This window comes from Pyrus communis, chromosome 12, assembly GCF_041283825.1.
Source record: "Pyrus communis isolate YQ-2024b chromosome 12, ASM4128382v1, whole genome shotgun sequence".
Lineage (NCBI taxonomy): Eukaryota > Viridiplantae > Streptophyta > Magnoliopsida > Rosales > Rosaceae > Pyrus > Pyrus communis.
The window spans coordinates 2,461,029-2,484,070 of record NC_142576.1 but is presented as its reverse complement, the minus strand read 5'-3'; the positions used below and the strand labels follow the sequence as shown (position 1 = coordinate 2,484,070).

At 35.9% G+C, this 23,042-nt stretch overlaps 1 protein-coding gene and 1 long non-coding RNA gene across 2 annotated transcripts; one reads left to right on the top strand and one right to left on the bottom strand.

The window, feature by feature from the left end:
- Positions 1–1,033: 1,033 nt before the first annotated feature.
- LOC137745792 (E3 ubiquitin-protein ligase ATL6-like) lies at positions 1,034–2,652 on the bottom strand. The gene has a single exon (XM_068485805.2). The coding sequence runs from the start codon at positions 2,374–2,376 to the stop codon at positions 1,237–1,239; it is 1,140 nt and encodes a 379-aa protein (XP_068341906.2). The 5' UTR covers positions 2,377–2,652; the 3' UTR covers positions 1,034–1,236.
- A 9,922-nt stretch (positions 2,653–12,574) lies between these two features.
- LOC137745998 (uncharacterized) lies at positions 12,575–17,146 on the top strand. Its single transcript, XR_011069757.2, has 4 exons — positions 12,575–12,798; positions 12,878–12,999; positions 13,470–13,530; positions 16,536–17,146. It is a non-coding gene; the product is annotated as an uncharacterized LOC137745998 (long non-coding RNA).
- The last annotated feature ends 5,896 nt before the right edge of the window (positions 17,147–23,042 follow it).

Sequence of the window (23,042 nt, the reverse complement as noted above, 5' to 3'; positions counted from 1 at the left end):
GGAATTAGATTCCGCAAGTTGTCAAACATTTCGCACCAAATGGATGATGAATGCCAAGCAAAATGGTCAAGAATTCCACACTATTATTATAAAGGGAACACTCCAAACACCAAATAATGAAATGTTACTTTTTGAAAGGCATCATGCAATAATTAGCATGCTGTTCGAAAGCACAAACAACGAAATTTTATCATGCGTATCAGATTCGTCGTTTTTGTAAATTAAAATTAAAATTTATCATTTATAAATAAAAATAAATATTATTAAATTGTAACGTTAAAGATAATCGAGCGAAAAACATGTAGCTCTTTCAATTTTTTTGTCAAACCCATGACCAAGTCATTAGATGAACAAATAATTTCTTTCTTTTTTGGTCCAATGAACAATTCTTTTTGTATTTTTCCCTCCCATTCATTTTTGGTCATCATATTCAATTCAAATATATGAATAGAAGATTTAACTAACTTTGGTCCTTTATTTATTTATTTTTTCCTCCCAAAATCCTCTTCAATTTAATATTTTCTTCAAATTCTTTTATATTTTTTAACAAAAAAAAAAAAAGTAAAAGGGTTTTTTTTAGCTAAAATTGTTTTTGAAATTGACATAATTCTTTACTTTAGTCTCTGAGATTTAACATCGATAGAACTGGTACCTGAATTTGTTCACCATCAATTATTTTAGTCGTTCCGTGAAAATCTTCGCTAAATTGAAGAAAAAATGGCAAAAATACCCCAATTTTTATCAAATCATTTTGGTCAATTGTTTAATAAAGATTTTTCAAGGAATGACCAATTCTATCAATTTCAAATCTCAGGAACGAATTATATCGATTTCAAATATCAAGAACAAATTCTATCGATTTCAAATCTCGAAGACCAAAGTGAAAAATTATGACAATCACAATGACCATTTGGCTAAAAATACCCAAACACAAGATCTAAGTACAGAATGTGGTAAAATTTTACCAAGTAAGTTATAAACCCGTTAGTTTAATGGAGTATACATAAAGTCACTAGATAAAACACAAGACATGTTAATCAGAAAAACCACATCTCATTCCATTGATTATATAAAATGAGTGTCAACATTGTCATCTACGTACATGACACCCAGTCTTTTTAAATTTAAAATTTCAGAAAATTGAAAGATAATGTACAAAAAAATTTATACACGTTGAACAAATTGACCTAAGTCGTGGAGGTAAAAATGTAAAAAAAGTTATATAACCAAAACTAATTAAACCGGAGGCCGAGCGGAGCTACTCCTCGACATCCCTGGCTCGGTCGGTTTCTCGCCGTCACTTACCGCCACCTTTGGCGACAAGAGACTCGACATCCTCGTGAGAAACGACGGCGTTTTGGAGAACACCCACCGGTCCGATTTGAATTGCCGGTCCAATGGCTCGAGCCTTCTGTAGCTCCTCACTCTATTAGTACTGCCACTCTCGCCGGTTCGAGGACCACGCCTCGAACTCCCTTCTCGGGGCAAGACCAACAAGCTAGTGGACCGGTTCAGCTTCCGATTCATGATCTGTTTTCTCACTTCAACCGGTAGTCTCAAGGTGAACCGCTCAGTGTCTTCTCCCGGTTGGACAAGAGAGTGTCCGGTCGAGTGCGACCGCGGGAACAATCTACGCAACCTGCTCGATCTCGATCCGCGTGTACGGTTCCGATTTAGCGTCTGGTTTAAGTTCAACAGCTCAGGTTCTTGTTGTGGTTGTTCTAGCATTACCTGGTCATCTCTCTCCGCCGCCGTGTCAACGGCAGCGTGTTGAGCTTCGACGTCGTCAGCCTGCTGCTGATCCGATCCCAACTCAGTGAATTGTGGTGCCGAGTCGCCGGGCTGAGGAACGAGGTTGGCCCGGCAAACGGGACAAGTGGTGTGCGACGCCAGCCACTCGTCGATGCACTCTGGGTGAAACACGTGGTCGCATTTAGGGATCAAACGCAGCGTTTCGTCGTCCTCGAATTCGTTTAAGCAGACGGCGCACTCGAGCGCCTCTTTCCCGATTTTAAGCCCTTTGATTTCGGCGTAGTCGAGGGTGGGGAAGGTGTCAAGGACGGCGGCGTCGAGGCCGCGGGAGGCTGCGCCGCGTCGGGATCGGCCGGTGTGGGTCCCTCCGGGGCGGACGCTGCCGGGTTGGTTGGCTTCGGAGCAGTGGCGGATGTAGATTGAGAAGAAGGCCATGAGGAAGAGGGCGGCGATTAGTACAACGATGATGATGGCCATCGACGGGCTGAACCTCTGGTAGCGGTAAGGGTCGGCTCGGTCCGGGCTGGGCTGAGCTCTGACGAGCGAGATTTGCGGAGAAAGGAGGAGGAAGAAGAAGAGAGCGAGGGCCATGTGCCTGGCGGCGCAGGAGAAGAGCGGAGGCATGGTGGTGTGCTAACGTGCGCCGGGGAAAGAGCTTGGAGAAGGAGGAGGGAGAGGGAGCGTGACAGAGGAGGGGAGGAGACAGGAGACAGGAGAGTTTATAAACGAATCTTAGAGAGAGAAAGCTACAGAGAGAGAGTGGACAGGTAGAGTCCGGGAAGGTGTCGTGTGGAACAAAGAAGTGTTGAAGACAGAGAACCGAAGATGGGAAACGAGGACTTTCAAGCCATGGGGGGATGAGAGTGGGACCCACGGCCCTGGACATTAACAAGATACGGAAGCACCACTTGGCACTGATGGCAGCTGATATTTATTACTAGTACTACCAACAGAAATATGAGACGTGGCAGAGCAAAAGATAACGTTTTGTTAAACAGAAGTTAACCGATTAAAAATTCGTCAAGTTTGACGCTGTTAATTTATCCTTTTTTTTTTTTCTTTTTTTTTATTTTTAAATAGCATGGTTGTCGATTGCTCTGAAATTAGTATAAAATTGTCAATTTGTTTTATGAGATTTAATTGATTACACTTGGCAAAAAAAAAAAAAAAAAATTAATCGATTACTCTCATGAACTTTTATAAATAGCATATTTTCTCCCTGACGTTAGGTTTTATAATTTTTCATCCATCTTAATCACGTAGACATCGCATAGGAAATGCATGAGGGAAAAAAAAGGTAATTTTGTTTTGGTAAACTGTATGCAAAGCCAATACTTTGTAGCTGCTAATTGGCTATCATGGCTAATTCAAAAGTAAGTGTACGAAATCAAATAGTTGAAGAGAATAAGAAGAATAAAAAAGCAATTTGTTTTGTTTACATTAAGGATAAAATTATTTTATTTATTGCCCTTAAACATTTCTCATAAGGCCCAAATGGTTAGAAAATTCAATGGAAAATTTCAAAATCTAAGTTGGGGGAAAATTTGGCTAATTATAAATATTTAAAAGATAATCAGTTAAAATTAAATTCAGATAAAAATTAGCAACTCTTTACAAGTTTAGAAGAAAATTGACAAATTCATTTGGTTTGTAACAAGTCTTTGTTCTTACTAATTCATTTTGTTTGATAAAATGGAATTTTGGCTAATATGATACAAATATTCCCCACAAAATACAGCAAATTCAGAACCAACACACATTTAAACATATCTTCCACCTGCACACAGAATTTTTTTTTTTTTTTTTTTTTGACAAACGATAGCGTTAGTGGGTTAATCGACCCGCACCAAGGTGCATTGGGCATCTCATGCTTCAAACATGACCATTTTTACCCTATTTACAATATTTTAGCAATCACGTTGTATAAAACCTACATTTTGAGAACCACCCCCCCCTCGGGGGCGGCTCTTATGCTAAATAAGAATATGTATTTGTAGTCCTTATCCTTGCATCTGTCATGATTTTAATCACAGCCAAATGAGCTTCAAAAACTTTTCTATTTGATCTAAAAATTTGCCTCCCCCCCCCCCGGGGTTATGCTAAATAATAATATGTATTTGTAGTCCTTATCTGTAACAGCCCGTCCCGAAACGTACATTTGAAATTACAATTTTACCCCTAGTTCGTTATTTTACGTATAGTTTTGTGTAGTGTGGTGTTGTAGGACCACACACACTCACACATCACCCTCACTCTCCCAGGATTCCCTCCCTCTTTCCCTCACTTTCTGTCACTCTGTCTCTCTCTCTCTCTCTCTCTCTCTCTCTCCCCGAGTTCATCTTCTTCCTTCTGCAAACACACAGACACACATACAAACATACTCAAACATTCACCAATCAAGAAACCAAGACCACCCTCGTGTTCGTGGAGCTGAGAGGAGTCCAGTGGTGCCATTTTCAGGTAAGGAAATCGTTGTTTTCACGTCGTTTCGACGAGGTCCGATTTGAGCACTGTTCATGCAAACCTATTCTAGCTTGTTTTAGGAGATTCTAAGCTTGTAGTTGTGTTTGTGAGGTTCCCAGGAGCTTGGGAGTGTTTCGTTGGACGAGTTTGGACGTCGGGATCGTCCTGTTCAAAGTTGGCCGAGTTTTGAAGTTGTGGACAGGTGAGATTCCTTGATTTTTAGGCCTTGAAACTAGCCTATCGTGATTCTACTAGTCCTAAGCTTCGTTTTGGTATAAAGATCGTGAAAAATGGTTGAAAAACGAAGGAGAAAACTAAGTTTGAAATTTTCCCAGTTTTCCGGCGACGGCGACGGAGACTGGCCGGAGAAGAAAGGGGAATATTCCGTTAAGTTTAACGGAATATTCCTAACGGCAGTGACGGCGTCAGTTAACGGTGACAGTTAAGTTTAACGGAATATTCCGTCAGGTTAACGGAATATTCCTGACGGCGTCAGTTGACACCGTCAATGTGCAGTGCACGTGGCTGCGCGTGGGGGCGCGTGGGTCCGTGCCTGTTCAGGCGCGTGGGGGCGCGTGCGTGGTCCAAAAATTATTTTAAAAATATGGGTGTGATCCTGAGGTTGTGTAGATCACGTTGGTATATTCATTTGTCCAATTTGAGCAATGTATGAGAAGTTATTACGAGAAGTTGCTTAGGTGCTTTTAAATTAATGTTTTCGTAACTTTGTCGCGTATAGGTGATTTGTTTTCCGAAGACGAGCGTACACACTCGAGGCATGGGGGCTACGACCCTTCTAATTACCAGTGAGTGGGCTTTTGTTTTCCGTATATACCTATATACATATTAATTCCCAGAAATTAAATAGAAAAGGTTAATTGTTTTATGCCATGCATCATATGAATATTGTTTACTCATCATCGCATGTATTAGTAACGGCATACATTTATATATGTGTATTTGATGCTGTGGACGCACAGGTAAGTGCCAGGTAAGTGGTATTTATGTTTGTATGCAATGGTAGTTTGAGAGGTTTAGAGAGCTCATAATCTGCACCCCCGGTGTTAGTGCTCCCGCCCGAGGCCAGGGCCCAGCCTTCACGTGTATGTTCACTAGCACCGCATGCTCGCCTTGGATCCAAGATAGGTGCAAGCCTGTCGTACAGACCACATTAGGTGGTTCCGACTTGTAGGTGACCCGCGATTTATCGCCCAGCTTCACGTGATCGTAGCACTAGAGCATACATATATACATTACACCCAGCCTGTCGTACAGACCACAATAGGTGGTTCCGACTCGTGTGCAGATTCAGTTATTGAGTTGAGAGTGGAGCTCTAGATGCAGCCGTACAGGTCACGTTAGGTGACTCCCGGCTGCTAGATTATATGTTATTGATGTGAATTACGTTTGAGCATTTATATTTGATTATGAGATTTTGAATGGCATATTATGGAGCATGAATGGCATATCATGGAGCATGATTGACATATCTATACATACGTATATATGTTCATTTTCTGGGAAGTATACAGGTTTTACGGCGAGGGGTTAGAATGTATTTTGCTAAAGAGTTTTCAAAGAACTTTGTTTTGCCCACTCACGCTTTTGTTTTTGCGCCCCTCCAGGTTCTAGTGGTCTAGCAAGTTCGGTGGTTTATCCCAGAGGGCGTCCCGGCATTTCTGACAGACATTCACCATTGTAGGGTCACCTTCGGGTGTAAATACGTCGTATCTTTCCTTTTTGACTGCTGTAGACTTGCTCTGAAATTGTGTCTCACATACACTAGTACTTTGTATGCTTTTAGGTTTTTAATTATTCGTACTTTTATATTACTATACCTTTAGCTTCCGCACGCGCACATGGCTACGTCACCTTCGCGGGACGGCCAGCATGCCCTGATCTCGGTCGGGATGTGTCATTATCCTTGCATCTGTCATGATTTTAATCACAGCCAAATGAGCTTCAAAAACTTTTCTATTTGATCTAAAAAGTTGCGTCTCTCCTGGTTTAGCAAGCTCATGATTAGCCTATGGAAAAAATGAAGAAACCTTCAACGTACCATCCGTATGTACTACAAAACAACTTCCAGCTTTGCAACCTGTTCTTGTCTCTAGTTTATCAGAAACTTCAAGGTAGCTACTTTTACAAAAGATGGACGCCAAATCACAAGTAAGTGGCAGCCAAATGACAAATTAAAAAGGAAAAGAGAAGATGGAAAAAACACAAACCAAATAGGCTGATAAATTTACTATTTTTTGTTAAAAATAAATAGTACCAGGAATATTTTGTTAAACCTCCCTTATCTATATTCTTCCACTTAGAGAAACTTTGCTATTTTGCGAATGGTGCATGGCCTACTTTTATCAACTGAAGAGGGAGACAAAGGGAATTTTGTTATTTTAGTCGAAAGGAGAGGGAGGGAAGGGAATACAAGCTAGTGGGTCAAAAAATAAGGATAAGAATCTCTAACGGCGTAGAAAGGGATGTTAGATTTTAGTAGCTAGACTATCTGTTAACTTTTTTCTCTAGGAAAACTAACGGAAGAAGTTTGAAAATTTTAAGTTTTAATGATAAAGATAAAATAAATAGTAAAATGAATAATACCAGAATTGATTTTTTAGTGTAAAAATATGATTTTTCGTTAAAATGAACATTACTGTAGGCTTTTCGTTAAAACTTCATTCTTCTTTAGCTTATGTTTCAGTTGATGGGTATTACTAGCTGCCAGTGCCACATAGTAAAAAGATTTTTCAGTATATTTGAAACACGAAATGAAACATCCCATATCATTATAAATTAGATGAAATTATTATTTTTTAAATATTTCTCCAATTGTATTGTGGTTGTTCCGCTCGTCTTCAAAGCGCAATGAAAAATCTCCGCGTGGTGATACCATAATCTATACCATCTACTAATTTCTCGGGACTTCTTTGGCTTTTTCCGCGAGGGATTGGTGGGGTGGGTGACGTCAGCAGCTGGTCATGGGTGGCATTCCACATCGACGCACGCGCTACTTTTAATAATTCTCCCGGTAATATGCTTGCCTCCAATCCAGTGTATGTAGTAATTAGAAACTGTTTTTTAAAGTGAATTTTAACGAAAGATTTTCGGTATTATTTATTTTAACGAAAAATCATATTTTTACTTTAAAAAATCAATCATGATACTATTCATTTTATCATATTTTTAAATGGTTTAACTAATTCAGGAATTAAATCAGAATCCAAAAGGCAGATTGTTTCCTATTTCAGATTATTTAATGGATTTGATGACTCCTCCAACACGGATAGAGTTTTTTAATGGAAAATGATTTTTGCTTCTTTTTTCTTGCATTATTTCATTCATTATGTTTTTGGACACAATCAAATTTAAAAGAAAAAAGAAAAAAGAAAAAAAATTAGAATAAGAGAGGAGTGCACATGGATAAAAAGCAAAGATTCACTACTTTTTCTTATCTTTTTCCTTATCCTTTTATCATTTAATAAAATGGAGTTTTAACAAAAGACTCACGATACTATTCACTTTAACGAAAAATCACATTTTTACACTAAAAAATGAATCCTGGTACTATTCACTTTACCCTTTATTTTTTCTTTATCATTAAAACTCAAAAAATTTCAAGTCATTTTTATTAGTTTTCTTTTAATAAAATGAAGGTTTTGAATTTGATCATCTTTGAAACCCGAAAGAGAAGTATCTAGATTTAGAGCTAGTTGATATATCTTATCTAGAACAAGAATACACGAGATTGCACCTCCAAATTTGTTCTATATACTTATCCCTAATTTGACCAGAATTAAAAATAAAAATAAAAATCTGTATCGTTATAAACTAGGATTTTCATTTTTCTATAATATCTACAAAATTCTTTTATTGCCAAAGTTTTTAATTCAACTAATTTGACCTAGCCAATATGAAATGAAAAGTTATTCTCAATTAATAATGTGTTTTAGAAAAAGCTCAAAATGTATTTAGTTTTTTTTAATTATTAAAAATAATATTCTAACGCCAGATAAAAGAGTTTGAATGCAAGACGTAGTCAATAAAGAAAGACTTTATCAAACAGAACAACTCATCACTTATACAAGGCTTTATTACATAACCAAGCAGCCCATCTTCTCCCAAAGTTACAATAAACAAATGGAAAAAGAAGGCTCACCGTGTAATGTTTAGAGTATCTTCAAGAGAAAATCTAAATTTTGTTAAACTAGCTCTTGAATGGTATAAAAAATTATTTAGCTACTCAGTTTAACTTTTAATCTTAACAACACCCTCCATTTTAACAAACTTTGAATATTTTATTACTAAGAATTCAAAATCAACCCGCTCATTTCTAAATCAGTCTTCTCCTGTTTCGTTTTCTCCTTGCTCAAGGGTTCACCTTTGAGTTTTATTTTATTTTTTAATATATAGCTGATTAGTTGCTCTGTAAATTTAAAGAGTTCATTTTGCTAAAATGGAGACTAAGACTAACTAAATTGGGTAAAGGTATGTATTCAAAAATAATAATAATTGGGTCAAGGTTTGACCAAAGTGGGTCAAACAAATCACAAGAAGTTGAGCAACTTTGTACTCAGCTGCCGAAAGCATGCTCGCGAGAAATATGGGTCAACATCATACTACGGTCAAGGAAATCGAATCGAACGGCCGTCAGAAAGTACTGCAAAGAAGAGTTGGAATGTAAGAACTAGGAAGTACCATACAAGCTTCCAGAAGAATCTAAATTCTACATCTTTAATTAGCATGCAAGATGTCACTCAGTATTACGGTACAATGATATTTCTCTTCATTTAAAAGTGAGAGGTCTTAAGTTCGAATCTCTTGGATGACGAATTCGATGCTAAATTAGACTGCTCATTATGTAATCTAGTCGAACTTTGTCTCTCCTTAGTATACAAATATCGATGTACTAGGAAGAAAAAAAAAATTTAGCATGCAAGATGGTCAACCCAAATCAAATTGGTTGGGCAACCACTGAAAAGTAGCGTGGTCCGAAGGGAACTAGGAAAGGGAAGGGAAGGTGTGGACTTTGAACTTAACGTTCATGTAAGGTACCATTTTTGTTTTTGTTATAATTCAAAGGGGTATTGGCTTTGCATCATTTTTATTTTGGTCGAAGTAACATTACATTTGGAAAGGGATTATTTTCGGATCTCTTCCTCCTAATCCACCAAATCAGTGAATTCGTACCATTAAAATTTGATCTAATGACTACAAATAGGGGGTCACTTTAAAAATTATAATAAATTCAGCCGTTAGAGAATAACTTAGAACCTCCAATTTATGTGTAAATATTCTTAACCATTTGCAAACTATCATTGCGCTCTAGTATTATTCCTTTCCACTTATGATAATGATGTCTCAAGTTTGATTCTCATCAGTGACGTAATTAATACATGATAATGCTCAATATTTGCAGGTTAATAAACTAGAGTATTAAACCCTTTGTGGCCTTTGGACGTGAATTGTAATAAAATGGATACAAAATTTAAGTGGTTCACTCATCAAAACTAAGCTACATCCACTGTATTGCATGAATTCTATTAATTGCAAGACTAAAGATAGTACTTGGTTAATACATGAATTTTTCTCTCGTTGTTTGTCCGACCCCCTTATTGGAGGTTTCACCCCTTTATATAGGCCCACAGTGAACGCTTCAACCTTAGGCCTTTCCCACATAGCATTCAATGTGCTACATACATTGACTAGCCTACTGACACCCTTTCACTTACAAACCAAACATTTGGTGGTGAAGTGATGGGTATCCTGTCGAGATAGCATGCACGCCCAGTGTAAAGCGGACTGAGTGGCTTGATTGGGTCCCTGCTGTCGACTTGGAGTTACTAAGTGGCTTGATTGACGTTTGAGTAAACCTTTCCTTGAACACTTGTGTCACAAAGCTGTCAATCTGCCCACGTACTTTTGGCGATCGGCAAACCCCTCGTATACCCTGGTCGGTCGATACTTACCAAACGGACGTGTCCTTTTCTAGGCCCCTTGGGCCTCTTTTGTCGTGACCTTGTCTTGGGCTCATCATACCTCCTTTTCGGGCCGACACCTTCATCCGAGCCTAAAAGTGCCTAGTATTAACAATGTCTAATATAGTTGACCAATTGAACGATTTAGCCTAATCTCATGCATGCATGCATATCTTTGACAATACTTCCGCGTTCTCAATGTTAGAAACGGACACAAGTTCACATTCTTCCTTAAGAAATTAGAAGACAATAATGGGCAAATTTATAATTTCTAACATGAAAAAAAATATTTAGAAAAATACATATTCAAATCCAAATAAAAACTAAGAACACGTACCATGTTTGAATACATTTCTATAAGATATCAGATAAAGAGAATAGAAATTAAACAAATAATTTAAAGTAAAGATTGAAGTTTAAAGGGTCACTTCGATCTAGGTCCAAAAAATCCAGCTGTTTTTGAATTGGGTCCAATTTTATTTGATTTTCTATCACACTTGTTTTGCCCCTTGAAAATATATATATTTTTTAATTCTTTAAATTTGAATTTTTAAAATTTGAATATTCAAATACCTTTATCTACCTGTTTTCTAATTAAAAATACATTATTACAAATCTTATAAGTTTATCAAAAATTAAAGAAACATTGCCCAATGTAGATAAAATAAAAAATAAAAAATTTGTGATGTATGTAGAATCTATGATAGTAATAGACTATGAACAAAAACCTATTGTATAGATAGATAATACAAAATAATCTGTGATACAGATAGATTATGAACAAAACATATTGTATAGGTAGACAACACAACTAATTTGTGATATATAGGTAGATAAATACAATTAATCTTAGATAGATTATTAACAAAATATGTAATATATATATATATAAGTAGATAAATACAATTATTCATGATACAGGTTGAGTATAATATAAAAAGATAAAAAATAAAATAAAATAAAGGACAAGTGATATGGATAGATTTTGACAATCCGTCCCTAACTTTATGATTTTATAAATTTTAAATGAGTGAAATGACGAAAATACCACTAGAAACGAGGTTTTTGACGTTCGTTGACCGTCATATCGTAACACTTATGAACCATCCTCTTAGCATATCGTCGTACTTTTCGTCGCTACAAATGTATAAGCACAAACGGAATTAAAATCTGAGCTACGAAAAAGATTTCATGAAACTACGCAGTACAAGGGTATTTTAATAAATACATTATTTCAGATTCACCGTTATTATTTTATTATTATTTTTTCTGATGGGATATCTGTCCGTGGGACCCACTCACGTGGGTCTCCTCACCTCTGTGTCCCCGTGTCCCCGTGTCCCCTCCTTCCCAGTCTCACGGATGTCTCTCTCTCTCTCTCTCACATTATTATTATTTGGGTATATTATCAATTTCTCCCCTGAACTTGTGACCATTGGCCAATTTCCCCCCTGAACTTTAATTTTGGCCAATTTCCCCCCTCAACTCTCATAATTAGTCAATTCCCCCCCTGAACTTTAATTTGGCCAATTTCCCCCCTCAACTCTCAAAATTAGTCAATTTGCACCCTACTGTTAATTTTTTTTTTTTTTTTAATTTTCCATCTATTCTTTTCTTAATTTTCAATCTTTCTAATAGCTTCCAACAAAGTACTAAAATTAACATAAACTCACCTGCATAATATAGGGTAAAATGTACAAAAACATAATACAGTTAGTATGTGACATGGGTTGATTATAAGAAAAAGTTATGAATCGGGTTTAAAGCATGTAGAAGAAGAAATAATAACAAAAAGAAATAATAATCCTAAACTCATGGATCAAACCTATTTCAATAAAATGGGTTATTCTTAATAAGGAGTCGAAAATTATGAATAGACTAGCCATTTTTTTACTAAAGCTCGATTCTCCACAATTTACTTGAACTTAGCTTTCACTTTTATAAAGAAAATTGTCTTCACATACAAAAATTTACACAGCAATCCTTTTTGTTATCAATTTTGTATAGTCAAAAATCAAATAAAATTACTCCATACTGATTTATTATGACTAATAATACTATCTATGATAAATTGTAAAATTCTAAATTTTAATCTATTTGTAATAGGATAAAGATATAGGAACATGATTAACATACATCTTATTTAGTTTCTTACACACACTTGTTTAATTATGATCAAATTAAAAATTTAACAGTAGGGTGCAAATTGACTAATTATAAGAGTTGAGGGGGGAAATTGGCTAAATTAAAGTTGAGGGGGGAAATTGACTAATCATGAGAGTTCAGGGGGGAAATTGGCCAAAATTAAAGTTGAGGGGGGAAATTGGCTAATGGTCACAAGTTCAGGGGGGAATTTGATAATATACCCTTATTATTTTTCTGTCTTATATTCAAACTCGAGCTCTCTCCTCTCTCTCGTAACTCTCCATCTCAAACTCTCTTCTCTCTGTGAACCACAGAGAAGATAGGACGAAACCCAAACCATCGCACCACACGAGTGGACCACCATCTCCTCCCTCCTGCTGTTTTGCTTAGGGCACCCTAACTTGTGGTCTACTTCCCATTCAGTGAGAACCATCATTGTTCACCCATTTAACCTACCATGGTGAGCCTCGAACTCTCAAATCCTTGTTATTTTTAAGTTTTATATTGTTGTTCAACTTTGAAATGAGATTTGGGGGAAGGTTGGTGCAGATGAACCTTGGGGGAGATTCCCCAGAAATTTTGGAAGCTTGGACCCGTGACCATTTAGCCCATTTCAGAGGATTTTTCCAGCCATCTCGGTGACGTTTGGCCCTCGAAACTGGTATAGCCCTGTTCACTGCATTTCTAGCTTCATTTAGCCTTCAAAGTTGGGATAAAATATCTTAGATTCTGAAAAACTTAGACCGTGGTCATTTAGTCACTTTCAGGCCATTTTTCCTGCCAGCACCGACCTTAACTCGGCCCTACTTTAGTATGATTTTGTTCCCGACATTTTTAACTTCAAAATGGCTTTTGAATCATTGAGTTTGGTTGGAGATCGAGCTCCAAATGAGCTTTGGAAGTCAGCCCTGAAATCTGGAAATTCTGCAGATTTCTTGAGGAAGGTGCGTGGGCGCGCGTGGAGGAACCTGAAGTTCCTCCTTAGGCTTCTCAACGAGCCGAATCCGAATCCGTTCTTCATTTTCTGAAATTTGACCATTTTAAAATAGTTCATTTATTAGCCATAATTTGTACGAAACCGCATGAGTACGTTAGTACGTTACATATTTATGTTAATGGTTTTATTTCTAGGTGAAACGCATTGCAAAGATTCTCGATTGTACGAGACGGGTTCGACTTGACAACATGATCTGTGAGTGGGTATTTTTGTTTTCATATATATATATATATATTGTATGGTTTCCACAAATGTTTTTAATTTGGTTTACGGATATTATGCCACGATTTACTTAATTTTAAAAATGCTGTTATGTGGCTGAGATTTATATTGTCATGGCACATTCATGTGCATTTTACCAGCTGAGTAAGTTCAGGTGAGTTTATTGTGTTGTTTGGAATGACTGAGTTATGGCATGCTCATATTCATATAGTGGCTCATCATTGCCACACCCAGGTGTTAGTGCTCAGCCTAGGCCAGGCTAGTCTTTCACGTGTCATTCACATCAGCACTGCACACTTGCCTTGGATCCAAGTAGGTGTTAGCCCTGTCGTACAAATTGCAATAGACAATTTTGACTCGTATGTGACAGTAATTAGCGCTAGCCATCATGTGATTGTAGCACTAGAGCATATATTATTACACCTAACCCTGTCGTACAGGTCGCATTAGGTGACTTTGACTCATGTGCTAGCATAGACTGATGAGCAATAGGTGCAGTCGTACAGATCACATTAGGTGACTTCGACTTATGTGCTAGTAATGACTGTTGAGCACATGATTATATTTACATTGATGTTGAATTACTATGATGTGGCATACTTCTGATTCAATTGTTGGCATGCATTTGATTTCATACTTATACATAGTATGATTTTTTGGAAACTCTACGTGTTTTACGGTGAGGGGTTAGTATGTTCATAAAGCAAATGGTTTTTATAAACTTTTATTTTTGTGCCCACTCACCCTTCTGTTTTTCGCCCCTCCATGTTTTAGTAGCTGACCTTTCGTATCGACAAGAACTCATGACAAATCTTAGTATAAGTGTTTTATCTCCGAGGGTATAATTCTAAATTCACTCTACTGTACTTTACTTATGCTCTGATGTCACGTGTAAAATGAGTTCATTCTCGCTCACCGACGCATTCTTGTATTTAGGCATTTTTAGGTTTTAAATTTATTCACATTTTCACATCAATACACTTTATGGTTTCTTCACCCTCCAGGTGTCAGCTAGCATAGCTCGATTCGGAGTCCAGATAGACGTTCCAGGTCGGGGTGTGTCATAAAAACAAAAAAAATCGTGAAGAAAAATGATATTGAGGGAGGAAACACTAGAGAAAATGCTAATTCGATGGAGCTTCAAAGTTAAAAAATATAAAAAGGAGAATGAAGCATAAAAAATAAAAAAATAAAAAAAAAGAACATGAGACGAAGAACCCAAAATACAAAATTGACTAATACAAATTTTTTATTTTTTTATTTTTTTATTTTTAAATAACCAATCAAATGTATATTGATCATCCTTATGGAAGGAGGAGGAGAAGAAGAATATTATGGAAGAATATTACTGGGCAAAATAATGCAGGAAGAGAAAAATATTGTGAGAGAGAAACAAGAAAAGAGAAATGAATGGTTTGGGGAAGGAGAAGAAAAAAATGAGATTTAAATCCCTAATCCTATAATTAAAGATAAGATTAACATTAATCACAAACTTAAAAAATAGTAATTACTTAATTGGTCAATTTATGGGTAAATTTGGTGAATACAAATGAGCTTATTTGGACAATGAATCACTGGACCTAACCAAAAAATTTAACAAATTTGGACTATAACTAATAATGGCTCATAAAATTGGACTCATATTAAGTTTTCCCAACTAATTTGGATATCAATGAGAAGCAAACATTTAGTAAAATTGAGAGTGTCAGTATCATGTGTGATTTAAGGTTCGTTTGGAAGTGTTTTTAAAATGACCGAAAACGCTTTTGATGAAATGTTTTTGAAACCAATCCTTAGTAAAAACACAAATGAATCTTAAAAAAGCATTTGAAATGCTGCTTGAAATAAGCACATAACCGGTGCTTCTTCCATAAAGCACTTCAAGTGCCTTTGGAACCCAATTTCTTTAAAAGCACTTTCAGTCATTTTAAAAACACTTCCAAACAGTCCTTATACATTGCGTTTGTAAAATTCATTTGATAATTTGTTACCCTTCTAGAAAAAACTTGATTACCAAACCATACTGATTAAATTTGACTCTATGCTCATGATGTCGGAGTTGAAGCTTTAGTTTTTAGCTACGACGTGGACTAGTAGGACTGTAACTGATTATCAAACCCTAATTATGTGATTAATTTATGTAATTAATTTGACTCCACCATTCATTATATGTGCTATGTGGCTGCAGATAAACCCAAACTTGCAAGATTTAATCATCACATAATCTAGAAATTCGTTGACGTAAAATCGTTTATTTTCCTACAAGAGAGATATAGGAATATTAAAAAGTTATAAATTTGTGAACATGAAATTGACTTTTAATTAAATTAATCCCCAAAGGCCATATGGTAGAGCCACACTTTGATTAATTCAAGGTTATCGATCACCAAGATTTGTATATGAAGTCCAATATCTCCCCAAAAAGTAAAACCCTATCTTCCATTATTTCAATTAAATTCTTCATTTCCTTGTCACATGAATGGGACATTCCGCATTCTACAAGTAAATTCGTATCTAAGATCTGTTATTCACAAGTGAAAAAAAAATACCAGTATATCGTAGTATCAAACGGTTTTAATTGGTTCTGCATGCATACTTGCGATTCAATTTCGCATTTGATTGCATATATATGTAAGCAGAAAACATGTGTATTTGATTTGAAGAAAACTTGATAAGCCAATTTGAGATGTAAACATTCTATTCGAGTTTAATATACATATACATATACATATATACATATATACATATACATATACATATATACATATATACATATACATATATACATATATACATATACATATACATATATACATATATATATATATATATATATATATCATCCGTTTCTAATCATCTAAGTTATGTTTAAACTGTTTCTGGGGCTCAAAAGCTTTGATAAAGAGTTGTTGGGTGTTTATCCTGTCTCTTTGGGCCTGATTACTTCGCTGCCCCTTTCCTTTGGGCTTTCATTGCAGAGTTTTAAGACAAGAAAAATAAAATGATAAGACAAAAATCTCTGATGCCCGCATCATGCTTCGGCAGGCCAGACGAGTTTATGTGGATTCCAAGGAAGGTCATCTTTGACACTCTAAGCCTGTAATCTGGTTGTACGTACGCACAATAAAACTAAAGAGATATTTGGAGGATTTTGCTGGCATCAGTTGGGGGACCTTGCTAGCTAGTGCTTAGACGACTGATCGTAACACACCTCCTACTCGGTTCTTCGTACGTGAGAGTGAAAATCGAAGTATCAGAACCCCTTGAGTTCGTGTTCGATGTATACGATCGGAAAGGCGTATTTTTAACAATGCAATCTTTGGTTTAGGCCTTATGCGTACAAAATGGTTGCATTACCTTCTTAAAAATGTTAGCTATGTTGAGCCAGTGGTGCCAATGATCCATGAAGAGAAGGACATTGATATTTTTGTAAAAAGTGCAGTCATGTCATCAAAGCTATGGGAGTACTTGGCCAATCATAAACAAACAGATGGTCTTTCCAGCTAGTATGGATGGGTCACAGTGTGTCTTTCAAACCCTAAAATCTTATGAGGTCCCCAGAGCAACAATATTATTGGCATATTGCAAATAGGATGGTGTTATCCATATGTTCATTTTTTATTTCTCACACACTTCTCAATTTTCGATCGTCAAATCAAATAAAGTGAAAAAGATCAATGAAAAAATTTAACAAGAATATGTGGGAAATAAAAAAAAATGGTGTGAATAGCACCACCCTTGATAATACCCATTATACTGAGACAAGAAGGGATTAATTTGTTCATACATACTCTAATGGAGATTAAAAAGGTAGATTGTTTCTTTGAAATGAAAAAGTATCTAACTGGTCAAAAAAGTTGCCATCATGATCATTTGGCAGGCTCAAAAAAAAAGGAAAAGAAAAAAGGAACCCCATATGGGAAACAGGGTCTATTCAATTTTTGCAATCAAATTTCGATTTTGCTTTGAAAATTTTACGAGTGGTCATTCAAATTTTCAAAGAAACCAAAAAGAAATAATGGCAATGTCAACTTCGGGTTGCGGCCAACAAGTTAGCAGTGCAGGATGAGGATGAGGAATAATGGGCATGGATGTCACCAAATGTTCTCTCTAGGCTCTCTGTGTCTAGGCCTAATATTATGTTGTCTGGATTTTGTTTCGGTTATTCAAAGTAGCTATTATAACAAATCGACCCTAACCATGATGAATGGTTGGAAATTATACTAAACCCTATCAGCAATCCTCATTAACTTTTCGACCGGTGCTACTGCAGAGAGTAATATTAAGTTTGGTAATTCACCGGATTATGTGTTAGTGTTGTTTTTGGATTTCATTTAGGTTTAATTACTAAGGTTCTAACATGTACGCAAACACATTATTTTTGAATAAATCTAGTAAAGAAAGCATTTGTGAGCCATAATATCATATACTGTTACTTTTAAGCCAAAAAATCATATCCCATAAGACATTGTTTTGTGTTTAAGACTGAACTAGATCACTCACAAGATCGAATATAGTTGAAGGACAAAATGGATATCGACTTTAACAAATCGTCCACATCGGGTAATTAAAGCTTTGTCTAGTAGTTTAAATAATCATTAGCGTGCCAATAAACATAGCAATTTTGGTCATTGTTGTAATTATAAGTTCGTCACATTCATTTTAGTGATCCATGCACATAGTAGGTAACTATATGAGAACATTTAGTAACCCCTGAAAATGTGCGAAAAATGCAAACGCAAGCAAGATATATATTATAAACCATTTGCCCAAGGAACTCTGAGAAACCTTATGACATCCATATGTAGAGCAAGCTGATTGAAAATGACCTCAATCACAACTAGAATCTCAGCAACAATTCCAGTTCCAATACAAGTGGCTTCGCTTGTGTTACTTTCAAATTAACACAAAGTAATTCTTAGAAAAGAACAGAAGCAGTCAACACTGGAGAAATTTAATTTAAGGGAACAAAATTTAGATAATCTGGTTGTTGCCTTGGTGGTATCCGGAATTTCTTGTTTGATATTTCAAACTCTTTTTCGATGGGGTCACAAACTTGAAAGGGAAAAGCTTAAATAAGTCAACATCTGTATATACTTTGCTTTTCTGTAAATTCTGCTCCAGTACCGGAAGTGTTATTCATATGTCAACGTCCATCATCTTCACATGTATGGAGACCTAGCTGAACCAGTTTTATTCCCTTCAATCATGTTAATATATACTCAGTGTGTACTATTAATTTAGACAAAGATTTGAAAAGAGTAATGGAAACTAACAGCTTGCAGTCTATGGTATAATATGAATTATTAGTTTTGTTCGTATGCATTTTCTGCATCTAAATATGGCCATGTTTGGTTTTGTGTAGAAATTGAATCCGAGCTGAAACCGCTGTTTCTACAGAAAGTGGTATTTGTTGCAGCCGCTGTTTCCTGACTCCTTAGCGGCGGCCCTTGTGTAGGGAACTTATGAATGCGAAAGTTCTTGAGGTATCATAATCATCTGCCACGTGTAGGGTTAAACTGGGCCATGGAGATGGAGCCTTGCATGGAGGTGCTCTTCCAAATGCATGAGGACAAATTTCTTTATGTCATTTCGGACAGTATGGCAAACGTTAATCAGGTAAAAGTTACGGTCCACAAATAATGACAGTTCAATAGCAATTTTGCATGCATGTAATGCATGCATGCATGTTACATGTAACTAGGGTTTTAGGAGAAAATTTTCAGTGTGACCGGTACACGATGTTGATAGTTATCCCACATCGGTGAGAGACGAGGTTTATTATGTGCTTATATGGTCTTGGGCTACTTCTCATATTGCCAATTGGTTTTATGGTGGAACCCTAACTTTCATCATGGTATCAGAGCAAGGTTGTCCACGTATGAAGCCCAACAGCCACACGTGCTCCACGTCACCAGTTGTTGTTCACGTGTAGGCTTGAAAATCAACTACATGTGCGGGGGAGTGTTGAGAGTTGTCCTCACCAGTTGTTGTTCACGTGTAGGCTTGAAAATCAGCTACATGTGCGGGGGAGTGTTGAGAGTTGTCCCACATCAGTGAGGGACAAATTTTGCTATGTGCTTATATAGTCTTGGGCTACTCCTCATATTGCCAATTGATTTTATGGTGGAACCTCAATTTCATCAAAAGTGATACATCATGTGTCACTATACAAATGGTGAGATATGTGTGTTAAAAAGTTAATAACTTAAAAAATAACATTTCGCACTACTTATATAAAAAGTTAATAACTTAAAAGATAATATTTCCTACTACTTATATAAAAAGACGTGGTGTACCCCGTGTTCCGATCAGAATGAAAAATGTCTCAAATTTTAGAATGTAAAGTCATCCCTACGAAAATTCTTATTTTCCCACCAAGGATTGTTCTAAATGGCCCTATGTGGTATAACAGAATACTTGCCCATTTTCTAGCAATCATGAATCTATATAATTGTTTGATGGAGTCCTTCTGCATATAACACTGCAGATGTACCAGAGTGGACGACTAGACTGGAATTAATGTTTAATTAAAGTATGCAAATTCGACCGTTAACTGCACCAATGCATCTACTACAACTGTAGGTGCATTGTAAAATTTTCGTTGTTGATGTTCACAGCTGCCTTTACTTGAGCTTACTACTGACTTTATTTCTTATTGTGGTTTTGATTTCATGTCTAACTGAGTAATGTAACTTATCGATCATGAGTTCCACACCACGTAATTGCGATTATCACTCATCTAAACGTCCATATGGAGTCGATATGGATTGATGCCCCTATTTCTCCCATTTCTTTTTATGAATGAAACATGGAAATAGTATTGTTAATTGCAAGATTGAAGAGCAGCACTTGGCCACAATTAGACATAAATATATAGTACTCATGTAAATTAAACCAAGAGAACAAAGAGAAGTTCAAAATTTGGTACACCAAACCAAGCAAATTAAACAGCATTAATTTAGACATATATATATATATATATATATATAGTAACCATGTAAAATAAACAATACATATTAACAAAATCCAAAATCCCCATACAGATAATCTATTATATATACACTTTAGAAAAGTGAAAGGGCTTTTTAGCCACTTAGATGAGATGAAATCAAAGCCTTGAGAAGAAAGGATTTGATTGGAGGCAGGCGAATACACTTTTTTCTTGTTAGAATTGGAAATAATAACAATGATGAAGCAAAGGTATTCAGTGTAGGACAGGTTGGTGAAAGACGTACGGGGGCGGTCGACAGATTGATTAAAGCTTTTAGACGACAACAATTTTTGCTGTTTGTTACGATGGATCTGGATAAAGCGTCTGCCTTTAATTATGTATTTTGTTGCTGAATTTGGTACTAAAATAGCTAACAGGATTTTCTCCGAATCCTTCTTGTAAGGATTTTGAAGATCCGTGAATTGTGTCCGTTTATCGTATATCGTGCAGTCAGCTTTTATCAAGTACTGCTTGTGTTTAATTTTAAATAAAAATATTTAAAATAATTTATGACTCATGATGTACGATGAATAAATATGATTGACAGATCTCCAGAATTCTCACAAAGAAGATCTGGCGAGGATCTGGATTCCTAAAATAGACCAACGACAGTGGTAATTCAATGGCCTTTACACACACACACACACACATATAATAATATTTTTTGCATGCACAACAAAACACAAACTATATGCACAAATGTAGTTATCATTAATCTAGATAAATCTTGAAGAAAGTTAAGGTTTTATCATAAAATTAATTGGTAAAATAGAAAGTAGTCCAACACTTATAAGCCTATGCAAGGTTTATTCTTTCACCGATATGAGAGTCTCTGTTACTTTCACATGCTCACATATCATAGCTTAAGAAGAAAAAGAAAACAAAACCTATCCTGTATTTGTTGGGAGCAATATCATAAATTGCTTGGAAATTGAAAAAGAAGTAAACATATCTTGTGCTTATAGATGGTTTAGTGGGAAAATGTTTAAAGGACTAAACTGATTGTGTTAAGGAAAATATAGATGCATAAGGATTTTTAATGGACTTGTGCTGATCAGTGTAAACCCATTAGGGTTATTTAGCTTATACAATATCCTAAAATTCATACTAAACACGTCACAAAATAATTCTCCTCGTTTAATATTATAACCTATTGAGTAAAACCCAATTGAAAAGCCTTACTAGCCCGTCGGGAGAGATTCAAAAGGATGTCTATTACCTCATAAATCCAGATTAGTGCGTTTGTTTGATTTAATTCGTATGACCACTTTTTTAGAACATATATTACAGTATTTTGAAACTAAAAAGTACAAAACACGAATTTATACATGACGATTTGTGTAACAATATTATACCCATATATCATCCAATCACAAAAGCTTTCTCAATTCTCCCGAGTTTGGAGTCAGATCGAGGGAATATATAAATTAAGCACTTATCATAATCATGCACGAGAGAGAGTGCTCACAAGAAGGAGGGTGTGGTGGGGTATTGAGAATTCACATCGTAGAATATAAGGAATACAAAGCAAATAGTGTTTTCATTTTTTCCTCTGTAGATTGTCCGGACGTCTTATAGGTATCTTTCAAAGTCCTTTGGTGTTTCCGCATGAAGTAAAGATAAAGCAAAGCAACCATTGTTTGATTAGTTGGACCATAAAAAAAGAAAAGAAAAGAAACCATTGTTTCTTTCTGGGAACAGCAAGAGCAAATGGAATGCATGGTCTAATTAATCATGGCCGTGGATCTGAGAATTATGTATAGTCTGCAGCTGTACCACATGTACTGTTGACTGTTCTGTCTAGGAACAAAACTAAACAATTATATACCCCGGTGAAATGAAGAAAGGTGTTATCATTAGTTAAGGTCGTAATTATATGGAAATTAGCTTGAATCGCATCGCATGCAGATCTTATGCAAATTGCTGCGCCCGACCAAGGGCCATTTGGACAGTCTTTTGTATTCAGCAACAAAACTTATCGTTTTAGTTTTGTTCCTAGTATTAGGGTTTTCCAGAAGGAATAGGAATTACAATAAATTTCTTATTTGCTATTAGGGTTTAAGAATTAAGATTGCTCTCTGTTTGTTATATCTTTATAAATATACCTCTTCTAACTCTATACAAATTTACATTTTGGAAAGGTGTAGTATTCTTGGAAATCTTGTAAAAAAAAATTCACTTATATCTACGAAAAAGTTAAAGTTTTGCAATCAGTTTCCCTTAATGCATTTGTAGGTATACATAGAACCGTCAGAACAGTAGGACTGTCCCTTAAACTAGCTAGCTAAGGTAGATAAATTTGGTTGGTTGTTTATGTCAGAAATTCAGAGAGACGGGTCATTGGCGCATTCCTAGCTACACTGATATTGTCTCAACTTGACTACCTATTTTTAGGTGTTGGATTTTCTTTTTCACAAAAGATCTCAGTGTTATTAGTGGAACCATACGCTTATATATTTTATTTTATTTTTCAATCATCCAATGTGAGACT